The sequence below is a fragment of the Stigmatopora argus genome, chromosome 11 (genome assembly GCF_051989625.1).
Source record: "Stigmatopora argus isolate UIUO_Sarg chromosome 11, RoL_Sarg_1.0, whole genome shotgun sequence".
NCBI lineage: Eukaryota > Metazoa > Chordata > Actinopteri > Syngnathiformes > Syngnathidae > Stigmatopora > Stigmatopora argus.
The window spans coordinates 4,472,981-4,492,352 of NC_135397.1; the positions used below are offsets into that span (position 1 = coordinate 4,472,981).

At 40.6% G+C, this 19,372-nt stretch overlaps 3 protein-coding genes across 3 annotated transcripts in view; all 3 read left to right on the plus strand.

Annotated features, from left to right (window-relative positions):
- Positions 1-2,494: 2,494 nt before the first annotated feature.
- On the plus strand, positions 2,495-6,275 carry LOC144084623 (homeobox protein Hox-D4b-like). The gene is made up of 2 exons (XM_077613222.1): positions 2,495-4,221; positions 5,401-6,275. The coding sequence occupies exons 1-2, from the start codon at positions 3,642-3,644 to the stop codon at positions 5,673-5,675; spliced, it is 855 nt and encodes a 284-aa protein (XP_077469348.1). The 5' UTR covers positions 2,495-3,641; the 3' UTR covers positions 5,676-6,275.
- Positions 6,276-7,407: 1,132 nt separating this feature from the next.
- mtx2 (metaxin 2) lies at positions 7,408-10,023 on the plus strand. Its single transcript, XM_077613237.1, has 10 exons — positions 7,408-7,589; positions 8,176-8,223; positions 8,341-8,387; positions 8,470-8,542; positions 8,788-8,864; positions 8,950-9,042; positions 9,123-9,161; positions 9,232-9,357; positions 9,442-9,518; positions 9,674-10,023. The coding sequence occupies exons 1-10, from the start codon at positions 7,550-7,552 to the stop codon at positions 9,831-9,833; spliced, it is 780 nt and encodes a 259-aa protein (XP_077469363.1). The 5' UTR covers positions 7,408-7,549; the 3' UTR covers positions 9,834-10,023.
- Positions 10,024-10,767: 744 nt separating this feature from the next.
- Positions 10,768-19,372, plus strand: part of cdh5 (cadherin 5) — a 40,517-nt gene continuing 31,912 nt past the window's right edge. Inside the window, exon 1 of the mRNA XM_077614181.1 lies at positions 10,768-11,012. Coding sequence (XP_077470307.1) covers positions 10,968-11,012 — 45 coding nt within the window. The 5' untranslated portion in view covers positions 10,768-10,967. The remainder of the gene's footprint in view (positions 11,013-19,372) is intronic.

Here is a 19,372-nt window from a genome sequence, read left to right on the forward strand (position 1 = left end):
TTTTGTGGAAGCGTGACACGTATTTTTTATTTATTTATTTATTTTTTACATGTGCTCGCACGGGTTTATGAAAAACGAGCGTGATCGCATCACTTATAGTAAAACTACAGACCATGCGATTTTACGAGTCCATTTCAAAAGGGGAGACTACAATTATGTTATTGCAAAGTAGAGCCCGAAAGCTGAGAAAGTAGGCGCTTTTCTGTACCCAAGGCGAATTTGGCGATACCGCTGAGGCAGAAGGGGTCGCGCGAGTTAATGTCTAAACCGGCTTGGTGTGGCGCTCTCAGCCCGGCTTTGACCCGGCTGCGGGCCCGGGGGCGGAGGGGTGAGCCGGCGGTCATCCTGTCTAAGATGAAAAAGTGAAACGACCCCCGAGAGGAAGAAAAGCCACCATCTGAATGCTTTTTTTAAGACTCCTATCACGCGCAATGACTGGCTGCATGGCTCGAGAACCGTGTCCAATCACCAATATGCGCAATAAGTATTAATACAATTAAGGATGTCTCATATTCTTATGAAAAGGTGCAAAAAATGTACAGGCAGATTATTGTTTGAACCCTCGCACAATGTATTACAATGGGCAACAATGGGCGAGCGACTCCTGAACTCTGCCTGAACACCCCCACACCCCCCTCATCGATGCCATGCAGCCCCCCCATCCGCGCTGTCCAGGACTAATTTAATGGTCGGTCCGGTGAAACCTCGGTCAACGCTTTGGATTGACCCTGCGGCGACCCAATTGGCAGCTAGGCTACATTCTGGCACAAGAATGCTCTCTTTTCAGCTCCCCTTGTTGTTGTTGTTGGTGTTGTTGTCCCTTCTTTAAAAAAGGGAGGTGGTGCTGCAAAGTTCAGAAGCTATTCAGAAGGTGTGTGGAGTTGATGACTACCCTAAAAAAAGAGAGAAAGAAAAAGGATAAGAAGGGCTGAGAGAATGCAAAGGGGGGAAAAAATGAAAATGTTCACCCCTTTTTTTCCCTGGCACTGAAGGCTTGGATTAATAGTCCCATGCTGAAAGCATTTAGGCAACCTAAAGCGTCGTTATTCAAGCACATCCATTAGGACTCTTTCGTCAATTTGCTTTTGTTTCACATGGCATTTAAACTTTAAAAAATTATGCTTTGTTCTCATTTGGAAGTGAGTAGAATAAAACTGAATTCAGTTTTGTTGGAAAAGTCATCCAAAATGTGCTTCGAAACACACATTACACATCAAATTGATTTAAAAAACACTAATATTCAATGGAGAATGTACTGTTAAGATCGAATTTAATAGAAATAAGTACGAAAAATTCAAGAATTTACTAGTTAGGGCTTTCCCTGCCATTGACGAGTATATTCGTCAATTAGGGTTAATGCAGTTGGGGAGGCCTTAAATGCTGTTTTGCTGTGAAATTCAAGCCTGGAAACAATTCTATGTTATATCTATGAAAAATGGCATTAGACAGTTAAGCAATTTTGCAAGAATTTTATTGGAAATTGCATTTTGATAAAACCAAAACACATTTGACTACTTCTTAAAAAAATCAACAAGGTATAATTGAGCATTTCACTCCTGGTCAAAGAAGAGTATTTTCTTTAATACACATACTGTAATCAAAATCATTAAGTGCTAAATCCTGTTTGCGACAAATTAAAATCCAGCCAGTTATTTTGTACCTGCCCCATACAAATTCCTACTACAATTTCAAGCTTTACCAAAACAGTTAACCTCCCAACTGCACATGCCTGAGGATTCATTGAGGATATTGAGTGAGTTATTGATGTGTAAAGCCTGGAAGAAATGTGTTCACTGAGTAAAGAATGGTGTGGATGATGTTTGACGGATTACAGGGGACGAGATGCTGTCACCGTGCGGAAAGCAGCGAGAGCGTGCACCCATCGCCTATAAATACCCTGTAGAACCGAATGTGTGTGGACTTGCTCAGTCACAGATTGGGTTCTAGGGGAGTCTATGGGCGGCGAATAACCATCTGTCACACGCAGGACAAACCCCAAGAAATGCCGTTTTGTGTTTTATGTTTGAGTTGTTTTGTCTTACACTTGGCGAATACATTTGAGGAAAGGACTAATGGATGTCAAGACACTTTTTGGGCTGTTTCAGAACCTTAGATTTATCTTTGTATATTTGAATGCTGTAATTTACATGCCAGGCCTGTAGTTGGCAAGAACACATACATTTGCTTGTAGGGCAGCGGATGGAAAAGGAAAGGAGGGAATCTGATTCTTTTTTATTTTACTTTTCATTTTGGGGAATGGAAACTCATAGATGTGTGCTGTTACCTTTTAAACAACAATGTGGTTAAAAGGTCAGCGATAGCAAAGAATTGTCAGAGAAAAATACACTTTGACGTTAAGGCCACGAAGACGTTTGATAGTGTCATATTTGTGGATTTGAACATGAAAAAATAAATGGAGTCTTTCAGTTCTACAGATGCATTTTGTGAGTATAGTTTGTTGGAAAAGTGTTTACTTTTAATCGGCTTTCAAATTTAGTACTTTTCGCTGATCATGCCAAGAAACAGTTATAGAAACCCATCATATTATGCTAAACACATTTTCAATGTTCTGGCCAATTTAACTCTTTTTCCAAATTCAATAATATGGCAAATTATACACTTTTCACAATAATATCCCCTTATTAAGACCTGTAATGCACATAACTCTTCATTTCCCTTTAAATATGTTATTGTTTTTCGGCATTTAATGTGACTGACTGTAAATTAGAGCAATGGTTCCAGCTAAAGAAAAAGGCATCAGGCATGATCTCCGAGATCTTATCATCCTCATTAATTTGTATCTGGAAGCCAGAAGAAACAGATTTGCTTTTCTAGGTTGACTTGCACTGCTGGATCAGCCAAACTATAATAAAGGCCAAAAGCATGCCAAAACCAAGACCTTAACCATATGCAGGAGTGACTGATTATTTTGGGGCGTGTTTAGAATGGACTATCATTTATTTTTCTTGGTGTGAGGGCTCAATTTAGCCACATTTGGTTTTTCTGAGCTCGCATCATTTTTTAAACGCCTCCACGCCATTTCTTTTCCAGAGGCATCATTTTTCCAACGGGGCTTTTATATAGAGACGCTGATGATGATGATGGCGAGATGGTGAACGGGACACCTCGGCTTGACCCCGGGCCCCAACAAAGCCAACTACTAGTCACTGTCTGGGGGCCTTTTTGTCCCATTCTTGTGTGCGTGCCCTCTGTGAAGCGGTCACGTTTTGTTGTGCGCCCTTTGACTGCACGCGGCCACAAGGCCAAATATGGCCCCCGCGTCCCTTCAATATGGGCCCGATTAATTTTTCAGATCGGGGCCCCATCTGTGGAGATGGAAAAAGTCATAAATCTACTGTGCGTGTTCAATAAGAAAGAAACTGGGGGGTTGAGGGGGTGTAATGGATGGATGGGCTCATATTGATAAGATAAATAATGAGGCAGCACTTCCAATCTACAAACATCCAATTTTCCAATTTATCCCCGCCAGCAAATGTTCACCAAGTCAATTAAGAACAGCATTATTCTATATTTCTCAAAGGTATAGAAACGCCAAAAAAGCGACGCCTCCCATTGGCTGAGGGGCAGGGTCACGTGCTCCTCACGGTCGTCCGTCTATTTGACAGCCTCGGGGTGGCTCGATGCCAGAGGGGGGAAAGGGGGCCACAGGGCGAAGGGGTAGAGGGAGAGAAAGAGAGAGAGATAGAGAAAAATTAGTATTCTCCCACCAACCTCGCTATAAATCAATCATGGAGTCCTACGCGGTGAGCTGCAAATACGCCGAGCCGCACTTCCCACCTTGCGACCAAGATTACAGTCATTTCACTGAGCAAGGGGGGTACTACAACAGCCCCCAGGACTGCGCCACGTACGGCGGCAGCGGTGGTGGTAGCGGTGGGCGCTGCTACCAGCAGCCGGCCGCCGAGCCGGCATACCCGCGGCAGCCAAGCGCCTATGAACATTCCTTGCAGACGCAGCAGGCACCGCCACGGGAAGATGCCGAGCGGCTGCCCCAGCAAGGTGCGCCCTTCCCGGGCTACGGCCAGCACGATGACGCCGCCGGTGGATGCAAGGAGAGCGGCTACGCCGAGATGTGGATGACGTGCGCCAGTAAAGCCGCTCAGGTGCAGAGAAGAAGCGTTGCGGGAGGGGGCCACCAGGCCAAAGACAAGCCGCCCATCGTGGTGTATCCCTGGATGAAGAAGGTGCACATCGCCCACGGTGAGGAAGGCAGTGCATTCTCAACGTCATTTAAATGTTTATTATTATTATTTTTAAATTTATTTATTTATCCCTCTATCCCCCCACCCCCAGGGGTGCGTCGAACACCCATCCACACACACACATTCACACACTCACACTTCGTTGTAGTGTTTTGTCCATTTGGGAGCAGCATTTCTTGTGGTGAGTTATTTATGATCGCAGTGAGAGTCGGGCAGAATTACGACCACTATAAACTTTTATGGCTATGCCGCGGATTTTGTGCACGACTGTGTGTGTAGGTGTGCACGTACGCGCGTCACTTGCCAGTGAACAAAGAGATGCGCGTTAATAGGCCGAAATTTATTTTTAACCAGTTTGTTGGTCAACAGGAAATTGGCACAAAGATATTTAGTTGCTGTATTTACAGACACTTTAAAAACTAGAATTAATAAAAAGGAATATCATGGGTAAAATGAGGATATTCTTTTTTTCGATTTATTTGGTATGGAAATAGATGAACTTTACCATAATATTTTTTCATCATCATTTTTTGGAAAGGTCTGTATCTGTATAATGGGAATAGATTTGAACATACACCAGTTAGTCAATTAGTAATGTAATGACGTTTTAAAACGACCATAAGGCTATATAATTTGCATTACATGGTGTATTTCTTTTATACGAAACAAGTAAAACTAGTTGAGACAAATCAATATATATATATTGATGTTAGAACATAAGTTTCTTATGAAGAACCTACATAAACGAAACTTGTTAACAAAGTGTAGGCATAAAAGACTGCCTATGCATTGAGTTTATTTAGACATATTTTCAAGCACTGCTAAAATACACTAAATTACATGCCTCTATTTTACACCAATCTGCATGAACTGGCTTCACAATATAAATCTCTTCTCAAATTACATTATTTGCATTTCAAGTAAATGAATAGGTCTTAGTCTCTCTGGTGTATGAACTCATTGGCTCTCATTGACGGTGATGGACGTCTCATGGCTGCTCTTTGCCATTCTCTATCAGTCCAAACGGATTGTATGTCTATCGCGGTCAATGCCACAGAAACACGCCAGTCCTCACCGTTTAAAACGAACCACACTTTTGTCAATGAGTAATTCTGGATTGCAGCAATTAACGTGACGGCGTCCCATCTGTGTGTGTGTCCCCCATCCCCTTTTGCAGTGAACCCCAACCACCCCGGCCCAGAGCCCAAACGTCTACGCACGGCCTACACGCGACAGCAAGTTTTGGAGCTGGAGAAAGAGTTCCACTTCAGTCGTTACCTGACACGTCGCCGTCGCTTGGAAGTGGCCCACACGCTCTGCCTGTCCGAGCGCCAGGTCAAGGTGTGGTTCCAGAATCGGCGCATGCGCTGGAAGAAGGACCACAAGCTGCCCAACACGAAGGGACGCGCCAAGGCCAAGAAAGTCGTCGACAAGCCGGATATCCCAGTGTGACGCTCCCCGAAATGCTCATTTCCCAAGGGTCTATTTTAGCCTTCTATAGCCTAGTGACGTCATCATTCCTCATGGTTTTCATTTGGAGAGAACAGGGTGCTTTTTCTTTTCGAAATGATTATTATTAATATTATTATTTCTACAGGGTACATAATACAGGGTTGTATAAGAGTGTATGCACGTGACCAAAATGTTTTGGAAGGACAAAGATGACACACGTATACACACATACAGACATGCACGACAAATGGTCAACACACACATTTACACACACGCACACGCACACACAGCTGAGCTCCAAAAGGTTTGCATATTTGTCTCAGGGTTTCCTTACAGGGTTTTGAAGTCCATCCAGCACCAACATAGAAAGAATTTTGATTGCTTTTAATTTCAGTGTAATATGCTTTTTTTTGCATCTGTCAGTACTTATTATTTTGTATTATGTGTATGTTTCAAAACGTATTTTATTCTTGGTAGCAGCAAATGTATGTCTTTTTGTATGTGGGCAAAAAAAAACCCACCTGTACGATTTTTATATGTGAAAAAAAGGGTTTTGATAACAAAAAATCTTTGGTGAAGTAAATAAAAGCTTTAAAATTTTCTTTTGTGTCTTAATATCTTGCACCAACACAAGGTTAGAAAAATCTTCCAACATTTGCAAACACTTTATTATTATTATAGTATATGAACAACAGTTTTAAATCTTTAGTTTGTGTGAAAATGGGAAAAGACTATAGCTTCAACAAAAATAAATGAACTCTGTAAAGAGAGAACATAAATGTTTATATTTAATTTCTCTGTTCTGGAGACGTTGGAAATGTATTTGAACAAATGGGAGATTAAAACACACCCATCTATACAATCAAATGCTCGATTTTGAGGGAAAACATTGGAAATAACGTTGCATGTTTTAGACATAGGGATTAAAAGGGAAATAGACATTGAAAATCTATTTTAAAATAATGTACATATATCGAGTATATCGCGTGGGAATATAATAAAAAAGCACATTCTATATACGTATATCATCCAAATCGGCTATAAATGAAGTCAACTGTTTTTCTGGACGAGCAAAAAAGGTAAATATGTATAATCCCCTTTAGTCAAGTCAAGTTAAAAATCGACGAATTTGTCGCACTTCACATGTTTATTAGGAAAGTCCCAAATATAGCATGGGAAGTGATCTGGTGGTGTTTGGTGGGAAATGAGCTGCTTTAATTGGAAGCTTCCGTTGGAGACAAATGGGCAGGAAAAGTCACTATAGATTTATCAAAATAAAAAAAGCAATGTGACACAGAATGACTGGGAACATTTGGGACAGCTGCATCAAACAATATGGAAACTCTCTCACTGGGAAAATTCTCTCAAAAGAGTACAATTAGTGTAATCCTAGAATCGACATAATCGCTTACAAGTTAAACAAGGGTAGAAACAAAAATGAGTACCGTTAACTTTCTTTTGCCTAACCAGAAATTTCGCAGTTTTTTCTTTTCTTCGTCGGAACAAGGGCGCCCTCTTGTAGTCACAACTTGAACTGCAAAACTAAAATCGACGCATGATGCAAACATTCTCACCAAGACAAACAAGCGTGCAAATAAAACATCACAAATCTATGCAACTGTTTCTGAAAGTTCTTTTTTTGGAAAATTATAGTAATAGTATGAACAATTTATGTTTTAGGGGCATTTCCAGCCTGCAAGCGGTAATGTAGATTGGCGTTATATGTTTCCTGTCGGAGCAGAAAGTGTTGACGGACCAGTCGATGACTGCAAAGATCTGTCCTCAAACTCATCATCAGATCTGACCTTACCAATTGTAAAACGTTAATATCTTTAACACAACAAGTGTATTAAAAGGGGCAAATAAGAGCAAACATGTCTCTTGCGGCAGACAGCTTCGTGTCACAAATGGCTGGTAAGTCATTGAATAGCTTTTAAGTGATATTGCATCGTTTTCGACAGTCGGTAAGCTTGCAAATTACGTTTCTACAGCGTTGGCAAAACAATTTTAAGTTAATATGTATTTCTTGTAATAGATTCTTTGTCTGAATGTTTTGATGTGTTAAAACACCAGTGCAACACAGTGCAAGCAAGGACTTGAACTACGCATTTTACGTAAGAAAGCAGCGATGCATTGAAGCGTCAACCACTTATTACGTCATCAAACAAGTGCAGGACCCTCCTTGAATTTGACGTTGTTTGTTTTGTGAATAGTGACGTAGTGTAGAAATATGTCCGTTTCTGATTGAAGTCTAGCAACAAGAAAATATATTTGTTATATACACTCATCGTATACGGCCTCAACATGTATTACCTTTTGAAAATGTGACTGTAATCACAAAATACAGTGTTGTTCATTATTCAACTCAATCATAAGACACTATAATGTAATTAAGAAACAAAACTAACAATCACATTTATCTCCCAACCCAAACAAGATTATAACTTGACATGTAGTACACGTGACATATGTTAATCTGTTGTGTTGTTATTTTGCACAGCTGCTGAGCCATGGCCTGAGAGTGCCACCCTTTACCAACCGCTGAAGGGTAATTTGATTTCCCCCCCCCCCCCCCCCCCCTGTATATAATATAATATACAAACATATTTTCCTTAATGAATTACCACAAAAAATGGTTTGGCTTACTTTTTTCTGTCTTGTGCAGAGGACCAAATTCTCCTGTCAGAGTGCGCCTCATCCCTTGCAGTGCAGGTAAAATCATTTTTCCTCTATTTTATTTACCTTTTCAAATTGTGTGCTTAAAGAAATGACCTCTCTTTTGTTTCCTGTGCAGACCTACTTGCGGATGTGTGCTCTGCCCGTGCAGGTGGTCTGCAAAGCCAATGCTGAGTACATGTCACCTTCAGGTATGCAAGTCAGCAAATGCTGCAAAGTGTCATGAGTGTAACTTTCTGATTTTATTAGTTCTTAATAAAACAGATGAGTATGCAAAACTATTCCCACGGCACATAATTTGTTTTCCAATGCACATTTCCAGGCAAGTTTTTAGAGTAATGTAATGGTCACATACTGTTTATGAACCGTAAGTTGACGAATGACAAAAATCTTTTGTCATTATACGTGTTAAAAATGCTTTTATGCATCTCTCTAGGCAAGATTCCCTTCATTCACGTGGGAAACCAGGTGGTGTCAGAACTGGGCCCCATAGTGCAGTTCACCAAAGCCAAAGTGAGTGACGAGTGTTTGTTTTGCAGTCAAATTAACATTTTATTCTCAAATGCAATGAATTTGAATATTTTTGTTCTCACTAAAGGGTCATTCTCTGAGCGACGGCTTGGATGACATTCAGAGGGCGGAAATGAAAGCATACATGGAGCTGGTCAATAACATGCTGCTGACTGCTGAGGTCCGCCCACGTGAATAGCATTCACCCTTCAACTATAGTCTTCACGGCCGAACTCATGATCAATTATCGTTTTTTTGTAGTTGTACATACAGTGGTGTGACGACAGCACGGCCGCTGAGGTGAGTGCGTTCATTTCTTTGAGAATTGTCATGTTTCTGCCTCTGGAGACGCGTCTCTGCTGGGGTTTAGATCACCCGTCCTAGGTATAGCAGTCCCTACTCGTGGCCCCTCAGCACCATCCTGGCCTACCAGAAGCAGTGGGAGGTGCGGCGGAAGATGAACGCCATCGGCTGGGGGGGTAAAGGTTTGGAACAGGTGAGAGAGTCACACATTAAATTGAAATGCTTTCGTTCCATGTGTGAAGACTGTCCGAGTGTCCAATCTCTTAATATGTTACAGGTTTATGAGGATGTGAGCCAGTGCTGCCAGGCGCTCTCGCAACGCCTCGGAACGCAGCAATTCTTCTTCAATAAAAAGTATGTTCTGGTATCTGTCGGAAGCTTTTTTTTTTCAATTTTCTTTAATTTGTCTAAATAAACTCATATGAATGTTTGGTTTGAATTTCAAGTTGTTTACGCATGGTGCACATATTACAGTTTATCAACCAATGGTGTATTATTCATTCACCCAGGCCGACGGAGCTGGACGCCCTGGTGTTCGGTCACCTATTCACCATCCTGACCACTCGACTGACTAGCACCGAGCTTGCTGAGCGTGTGCGCAGCTACGGGAACTTGTTGTCCTTCTGCAGGCGCATCGAGCAGACCTACTTTGAGGACAGGACCTCCTGAACCGTGACTTCTCACGCACCCCTTTATCACAGTTTAGAAATTGGAGAACCCACACCCGAGGAGTGAACACACCCGACTTATTTATTATTATACAAATTATTAGCACTTTGTGTTTTTGTTGGACAACAAACAGAGAATGAATATAATGTTTTTTTATGCAAGGTGCTAAATAAAAGTGATTTCAATTACAGATGCAAATTTGTATTTTTTCCTCCACTATTCAAAAGAATTTATTTCCATAAATGGCCTGTCACGTTCTTGAGTAAAAAAAGATTTAAGGAAAACTAAAAAAAAGCACAACATGGCCGTTTGTCTTTTCCGTCTGTCTCACTAGCTTCCTCTAAGGTCATCTTGTGACCCTTGAACTTCCGAGAGGCTGAGCGTATTGAGTAATGACAAAGTCAGAGGTCGTTGATGTGCCCAGCACAGGAAGAACAAATAAACACGACCAAAGAAATGAACTTGTCATGGATGAGTTTCATTTTTAGAATCTTTTGGTTGAGACGTCGACTTTTTGTTGCCTTCAATTGAGATTGGTAAGACATTCTTGTCATTCCACTCCTCAATTTAGATTATAATACTTGTACCTCTAAAATGCGCGCGTGCGCAATTGCGCAATACTCTCGTGTTCTCCACAGCAAACATATGCATCGCACAAAATAAAAGTCAACCTGAATTGGAAAAAATAAATAAACATATTACATTTTTTGTGCCATTTTGCAACGCAACTCAGAGAGTGGCAGCCTGACAAAAGATAAGAAAGGCTAATTACGGATAAATCTATGACTAACACTGTGTCCAGCCAATAATATGATGCAGTTTACGTCACGCGTGTTTACTTCCGTTGCATTGCAAATGTTAACGTCATTGATTGGCTGCGTTTGATGCGCGTTATGCGCTGGTGCCTCTGATTGGCAGGTTAGCATATAATGCGGATCTTATAAAATGGAATGGCTTTTGGAGTATAGTACGTATGTGCAAAGAGAAGAACATTTGGGTGAGAAAGTTCTCTGCCAAACATGCAGCGAAGCTAAAGTTGTAAGCGAGTTTCCCGATGGAAAAACATTGCATATACTAAATGGAAACTTGTCAATCTCAAGTGACACATTCAGCAGAAAAGTCATCTGAACGAGAATGAGAAGTGAGAAGGACCGACGTGAAAAACAAGGTAAAATTGAAGTAAGATTTGTCATATTCTAGTGTCATTTCTAAAGATGTTTTATTCATAGATATGAATTGATTATTTATGGGCAGTAGACGCATACCTGTCAATTTATACGTTTTCCCCGTATTTTATACGGTTTATTTTTATCATTTCAAATTGTGTACGCCATAAAACAACTTTTGTACGGGGAAAAACTTTTTTTCTATTAACTATAGTCAGTTGTCTGTATGCCCAGACATGAAAAATTAGAGGGAATATTGCTTGTAAAGTGTCGGTATATACTACAGAATATGTGGCTACATTTTCAAACCAATGACTTGGAAATGCATACCTTATAGTTGCAATGACAATTCTCTCCACACGAGGGTAGGACAAGCACAGACACCGAATCTACTGTGTACTGAGAAAATATAAACAAAGCAGCCCCCTCTCACGCTATTAAAACTCATTGGCCCCCAAGCCTCCAATAGACGGCGATAGAAGTCCATTCTATTAGAACTAGAAGAGACTAGCAGTGAATCGCCTAACCCAAATAGATTGGACGTCTATTGCCGTCAATGGCAGCCAACAATTTCATTTTGGATTGAATCTGTAATAGTCACAATGTAACGTGGAAATTGCCTCCCCTTCAAAAAGGATATTAATAGCTTGCAGCTGCTGATTATCACGTTCCTGATGCGAGCAGCTTCATGATGCAATGCAAGGCAAACACACGCACACACATGCGCACGCTGAGGAATTAAGGATATAAGGCATGAAGGTGTAACATTAGAGCAACGCGAGTGTCTATTTTCACATCGATGCCACGTTTGATCCGAGTTGACGTGCAACACATGTAAACATGAATTCGCCTTCCCGGATTGAGACTTCAGGGATATGCAAATGAGTAAAGAAGCCAGCCCCGCAGCTTCAAATACTAAAAAGGGTAGAAACGTTAGCGAAAATGAAGGCCGTGACACAGACAAAAAAAAGGTCTCCGTGAGGACATCATTAACATGCTTGGTATTCCAGATTTTTTAGTTTGAATTTTTCAAGGCGTCCTTCTAGTCAGAGGTTAAGTGGGGTTTGAATTCAACACCTTCTCTGCACGTCCTTCCATTACAGGTCTACAGGGTTCTCTACATAAAAACTGCCACACTGCCCAAATGCCTCTCCAATTTTTATAGTCTAAACCACAGGTGTCAAAGCAATTCCTCCTTTTCTGAGTCAGGGGGGGCCGTGTGTTGGTCTCAACTTGTCAAACAATCTCATGTTTTCAGGACTTATGGCCAACTTTCAAGGCTGATAACAAATAAAATTAAAGGGCAGTCACAAAGACAGCAATACAGGAAGAACACACACACACACACACAGAGCCGAATATGGATTTAGGAGGACAAAAAAACAAGAGCTTATCAGTTATTGGATCAATTCCAGTTCTGAGATTGCTTTGTTTAGAGGTCCAATTTGTAAGATTTCGATTCTGTATTTAGAACGATGTGAACTTCAAACTGGCATTTTTAACCTTCGTCTTGAAATGCAAATGCAGATTCTCCATTGTGAAGCGTTAATCTGGCATTTCAGAGGGGAAGGGATGATATGTGCTTCAACATTTCAATAAAATGCTCCTTTTAACAAGTCTATTTCAAATTGATTTTTTATGTAATCATTCACTGTAGGGTACATGAAAGCTAGTAGTGTCAGAGCGTGTACACAGTCAATTAGCATTCAATTTAACATGACTGGAAAATCTATGGTTGGTTAAAATCTCATTGAAATTGGATAAAGATCTCCACACTGGACCATCCATATACTACATGCTTTTGTTTGTGTTGCTTTCTGAAGCCCGTCCCCCAAAAACTGCGCTGTTTTTAAAGTACCAGCATTTTTTTCTGTCTCGAGGGGAGATGTAATGTCGATTTGAACAGAATAAAGAGATTAAAATATGTGTGGAAAATCTCCCCACATCTCCTATCCTAAATACATTCACACAGTCAATCGCATTCACACCCTAACAAAAAGTCTTTAGCAAAGCAAACGTCACGTTGCGAAAACCTGTCAAGGTTATACTGCCAATTTGTTCACGGCAACTCATTTTGCAACCATCTGCTGGCTTTATGTTTCCACACGCGTCTGTGTGGCAGTGTGACATCGATTCAAAAAGCCGCCAAGAAGGTGTCAGTGGCATTGACAGCGATAGACGCCCGATCCATTTCGACTGGTAGCTGTCTCCGGAGATCATTCGCTCCCTATCAAAATAGATTGGACATCTATAGCCGTCATTGGCATCTTATTGAGTCACGGATTTGATATAATTCATCACGACTGTGTGGCCTTTTCAACCCGTTGGCGGTATCCTGCATGTAAACCCAGCTGTCCTAACCAAACAGAGCTTATTCGGTAAAGTGGATTAAGGCGCATTAGAGGTTTTTCTGTCTGACTTCACTGCGAAAACGCGAGATGATTTCAGCATCGTCCCGCTCTACAAGAATGTTATTGATCTTGAAGGCAACACCAGTCTGGGCGGCCCAGAAATGATCGCATCTATTGATCTTTATCGGCCCCGGAAGCAGATGTGGTTGCCTGAAAGTGGACCACACGCAACACCCTTCTGCAATCTGTACCGAAAATACCTCACTTCAATTTCTCATGCGAAAGATGCGCATACAATACACATGAGAAATGAGAGTAATGAGGCCATGTAAATACTTGACTTTCACCAAATTTCCTTAGAATAAAGAAAGGCAGGAATCCAGCTGGGTTGAAAAAGTCCAGTTTGTTTTCATAGTGGCCTCTTATGTTTTGAGAGGTAAGCGAACGGTTTCAATCAGCATGGCCGTAATGCGAAAATGAGAAGGAAAAAAAAAGCGCAAGTCTAACATGTGAGCCATTCTTGTTTGGCTGTAATCTGAGGTGCCTTTCATTTCCTGGACCTGTCAGTCTTGCGCCAATGACCTCACTCCACACGTGTGTGTGTGTGTGTGTGTGGCCTCGCAGACCGCAATCACACATGCAACATGGGCCGTGAAATTTAATGATCATGTGAAACATAAAGTGTGCATGAGTGTGTGTAGACTAAACATAGTGTAGCCTTACTGATTGGAGCACGAGTGGGCAAACTTTAGTCATCAAGCCATATGTATAGAATACATACATAAAGATATATTCATTCATCGTCCATAACCGTGTGCGGTCGTTTGGTCGCCGGTCTTTTGGATGCCCGGACCCAAACAACGGGCGACCAAAAGACCGGTGACAAAACAACGTAAAACAACACGGTCTACGCATCAATAAAAGCCAACAATGGCCCTGAGCAGTTTCACTGAGCGGATGTGTGTGTATAAGAGTTTGCATGTACATGAGTTGTCCCTTTTAAGAAGCTACGTCAGTCAGGGTCTTAACAAGTTCTCCAACAAAACACAAGAAAAGTACGGGAAATTTGGAGCTTTTCTTTTGCCTAATAATTAATAGGGCATTAAGTATGACAAAATTATAATTCGCAGTTTGTATTTAGGGAATTTGAGCAACAATTTAAATGGTAATTATCAATAACCTTCCGGGCGACCAAAAGACCGGCGACCAAACGACCGAGTACCGTCCATAACGCACATCCTTGGAAGGTTTGCGGGGGTTGCAAAAGGCAGACTTAGGGTAGGGTTCACACCAGAGTATACTAAGTCTCACCAGCCAATCATTGCACAATGAAGAGGAAAAACTTAAAGGTGCACTGGAGTATAAGTTGCAGGCTCAGCCAAACTATGATAAAATATGCGACATCTAGTCCTGAAAATATGGTATTGCATTGCTACTTTTGACAGGGTTACCTGGTTCTGTTGGTTTCATGAGGCTACAATCGTCAACTCTTGCCTGAGTAGTGTACGTGCCAAGTGTAAAGCAGAGGGATGAGGTTCAGCACCTCCAAATCTGGGACCATGGTCTTCGCTCTTTCAGGTGTGGGATGAGTTCTTTCCCAAGTGGAAGAGTTTTACGTATCTTGGGGTCGGTGCGGTACTTGCAGTGGCTCTGTGTGGTTCCATTGTGCTAAAGCTGAGCTCAAAGGAAAATAAGAATTGAGTATAAATATATATAAGGACCAGTTAAAGTGTTCTCACTTTTAGTCTTTATTGAACAAAGCTAGCTTGCCTTTCTTTGATGTTTTTCGGAAAACATCGTCTCGCATTTAAATTTTTGCTTTCTTTCACACTTCAACAACATCACAAAGAATCCGTAGCGGTCTTCAACTTGAACTTACACACACTCATGCACATTACAATTCAACATAATGAGCTCAACACACAAGGAAGAGGATGCCTCCATCCATTGTGTGTCTGTGGAATGCAAGGTTTTTTTCCCATTTGAGGAGGCGCACTAGAACACAGCTGCAACAACAATGAGTGTACGCGTGCGTGCGTATAATGCCTTTCTCATGTTTATATATTTAAACATCCCAGTCAAAAAGTCCAACACGGTCTGTGATGAATAGCTAAACTTTAGAGAAGTCAACGAATTCACTGCTATTGACGGCGATGAACATTTTGACAAGGCTGCGATAAATCGATGGCAGGCAGTGCAAGAATTGACTAAAAAACGACAAGAACATTCTGAGCAAAATTTCTGACGCATAGCGGCAGTGGGCAGTTCTATGACACTTAACCACAGTCTTAATGATGCTAATATCATTATTGCTATGGAAGATTAATCCAGGCTATTTATAAATTTCTAATCCATATCGAGTAGGATTGCGAATTCTTAATCGTTTGTCACTGCCCACAGACGCAAAAAGTAATCATTTAAAAAAGTAGTCATATTTTCAAAGCCCGACCTTCTACTTTAGAACTCAACAACGAGGTCGTATAAAGCTGCAGAATGAATGTGTTTTTAATTCAAACTGGTTTAGCAATAATAAAAAAAAGCCCACAAGGTTTTAGTGATCGGGTGAAGGTTTGCCCTAATCTTTCTGATGTACGTGTTTGTGTGTTGTTGTTGTTGTTGTTTTATATATAAACGGCATTTGGAAATCCACTACCAGAGAGAAAAAGAGGGATTTCTTAGCTCCAACCATTTGACCTGAGCTTCTGATAACAAGCTTACAGCCCCCAATCCCCCCCGTCCCAAAATGCACACAAATATATGACATTCGCACGCACAAATTTATTTATTTATTTATTGTTTGTCTCAAATTGACTGTCTTGATGGCGCCAATGGGTATGAAAGAACTTGTGATGAAGACAATGACCCTAAAAAATAAATAAATAAAATAAATTGATTCCATGAGGGGTTCAGTTAGGGTTTATTTTAAGGTTAAGTAAATAAATATAAATCATTTTATATATTGTGTTTTTGGCATTGGGTTATGGGAAAAAATGTTTTTTGGTGGGGGTTTGATGTAAAACATATGTAAAAGATTTTATTTGTATTCTGGTTTTGAGGACAGGAGACGAAAATTTGCTCATTTTGACTTTACTTAATATTGATTTTGGCTTGAGTATATTGTTTTTTCTTCTATTATGTAATTTTTTGAATTTATTAGTGATTAGCAGTTTCTAAAAAACTCAAGATTCATGTTTAATGTTTTTGGGTAAAGCAGTGTAGTTAAATACCACATTTTTAGTTGCATACATATATTTATTTGGAGGCCTGGAATTGCGAAGAAAACCTGACTGCTTTGATTATCATCATGTATTGTTTGACATCGCAGTGATTTTTTTTTTTACAAGAGCGTGGATTGACACTTCAGAGCAAAAGTTTGATGATGATTGGAAGTTTCTATTGTTCCTGATTGCAACACAATGTCAGCAGCTAAGAAGCCAAAACTCACAGACATAGACTCGAACAATACATTTTTCCCCCTTTTTTTAAATCGCCACAATAAGAACAATTGTTTCAAGTTTTGGAATTTAACATCTGCAAAGACGCACCCTTGGCTCGCTGGAGGTCATTGTTTTTCGTCCAATAGGATTTCAACACACATGTTTTGAGGACGAGGAACGTCCAAGAACATTTTCCAAACTTCTTGTGGGAGTCACAAAACTCCAGCTTCACCTCCACAGTCCATTTAGAAGAGGCTGAGGCTGAGGCTGTACTAACGCAAATCTTTTCCAAAGTATTAACATGACGAGGAGAGGATTGGACCAAGACAAAGAGGATTTGTTTGAATGTCCAAAAGAGGCTTGAAAGCACTTTATGTAAAAGATTTGACTTGTAACAAGAGAACAGCCTCAATGAACTTCAACTCTTCCAACATTGTCATCTTGGATACGTTAATATAAGAATGTTTTTGGACAAAATGTCATGTTTAATGTCCACCTAATTGTTGTATTAAGTACATCGAAAGCCATGAATCATATTGAATCATGGAAGATCGCATAACGTTTTTTAAACTGGAAATAACAACTTCTTGTAGCTTCAATTTCCCGTGTGTTGGAATCATATTTTGCAATAATTACTATAACTTCAAGCCAGGCTTTCTGTGCCCTTTTAAAATCTTAAATTGACTACCCTTTATAAAATGTCTTAAAGGGCATTTATTTACTTTATTTACTTAATTTACTTCCTTCACCTGATTTTATTTATTTTTTGCTTCACAAAAATTCAAAAATCTGGAACAAAGTCATTTTACCTTTGCTTCATCTCCCTTAGCAGTCTTTTCCAATCAATGGCAGTAAACCACAATCATTTACAGCAGACTTCCACTTCAAAGAAATTGCAAGTCAATCACAGAAAACGAGTTAACAGAAATTAAACCTTCATTTGAAACCCTAAAATCTTGTTTAAAACCTTAAAGCATTCCTGTAAAAAAATAAAAACTTGAATTTCCTTCCCCTCAAGGAAATCCGAGGTTAGAAGTCGGTCTTTTCAAATGTGCACGTTGCTACTGTTTGAATGGCAGGAAGCTTAGTGTGAGTCAGGTCAGTAGCACAGCTGCAAACTGTTTTACCGACTGGCCATTTTTTTTGTAGCCGTCCCCCCATTCTCGCGTTTGTATTATTATGATTTTTTATTTTTTCCCTGCCTGTGGTACTTCAGTGATTCATGAGAGCAGACACATTAGGTGACTCATTAAAACGCATTACAGGTGAGAAACCGTTCTGTCACGACCGACTGCTCAATGGTTGAGAACCACAAAGGCTTCAAACACAACTTTCAAACTTTTTAAAACATTTTAAAACACTTAGTTTTTTTTAAATTTCTTCCTTCCAAACAAACAAAGCCGTCTGGCATTTATGCTTCTAAGCTTACAAATGAAAGGCCACCACTCCCAAGCTGGAGGACACTTGCAGGAAGTTGGCGCTTGTTGCCACGGAGACGGGAGGAAGCTCTGGCGGGAACTGATTTGCGATTGGCCAGATAAGGACGTGGAGAAGTCTCTCCCATTGTTTGTTTGTACTCCACATTATCATTGAGAGCACATTCAGTGATAGACATCATCTTTGTTAGTATTTTCTAAAAGGAAAAAGACACATAAATTGGTCCGTAACGAGCTGACGACTTAACTCGTTCACTGCCATTGACGTTTAATCCATTTCGAATGGCAGTGGCTGGACGTTGAATAGTCATCAGTGGCGTGGACGTCATTCCCAACGGGAGCAAATCCTTATAAGGGAAAGATTGGCATTTGGCTTCCTTCACTTGTGCGCCTCTTGAAGACGTTTGTGTCGCTCTGCGTCAACTTCCTTGAGTTCTCAACAATGAGGTGAGCTCACTTGGAACAACATAAAAAGAGCAGAAAAAGTCCTTCAAGAAGTGACGCCAGGCTGAAAATGAAGGTGACAAAGAACTTTTGAATGTGACTCAGGCGTTCTTGTATTATTCTTTATCATGTGTTCACTGCTTTGAAATTCTATCAGATAGCAGGACTTCACTGATCTTTGTTTGACTTATTTCAACTAGGAATTCTTTTCGAACGCATATTATTGAAGGCCATCAAACGGGAAAAAAACGACCAATCAAAGTTTACTGGGTAGGCTGAGAGTAAAATATCGGATTTCAACCAGCATGGACATGTCAACCAATGACTTTCACTGCCATTAACAGTTATAGAAATCAAATTTACTGCTATTGATGCCGATAGACGTCCAATTCAGTTTGACTGGGGGGACTGGCAGTGATCGTTGGATCAACAAAGTTCAAAAAAGTCACCACTTGTACATAATTTTTGATAAATCCATCATGCTGTGTGTGTTTCTTCTTAGGAACCTTCCAAATTTGACATCTGTAACCAAACAATGTTTTAATGCTTCTTTTTCCCCGCGTTTTTCTATCGTGGCTTGTTAGGGAGCGCTAAACAGCGAGTGTTTGCACACGTCTGCATGTTTAGCAGCGAGATTGTCCTTTCATGATGAAATTCCGCCGCAATTTGACGTCGGAGTTGGGCTGGAAGGAAGGAGGGTTAGCG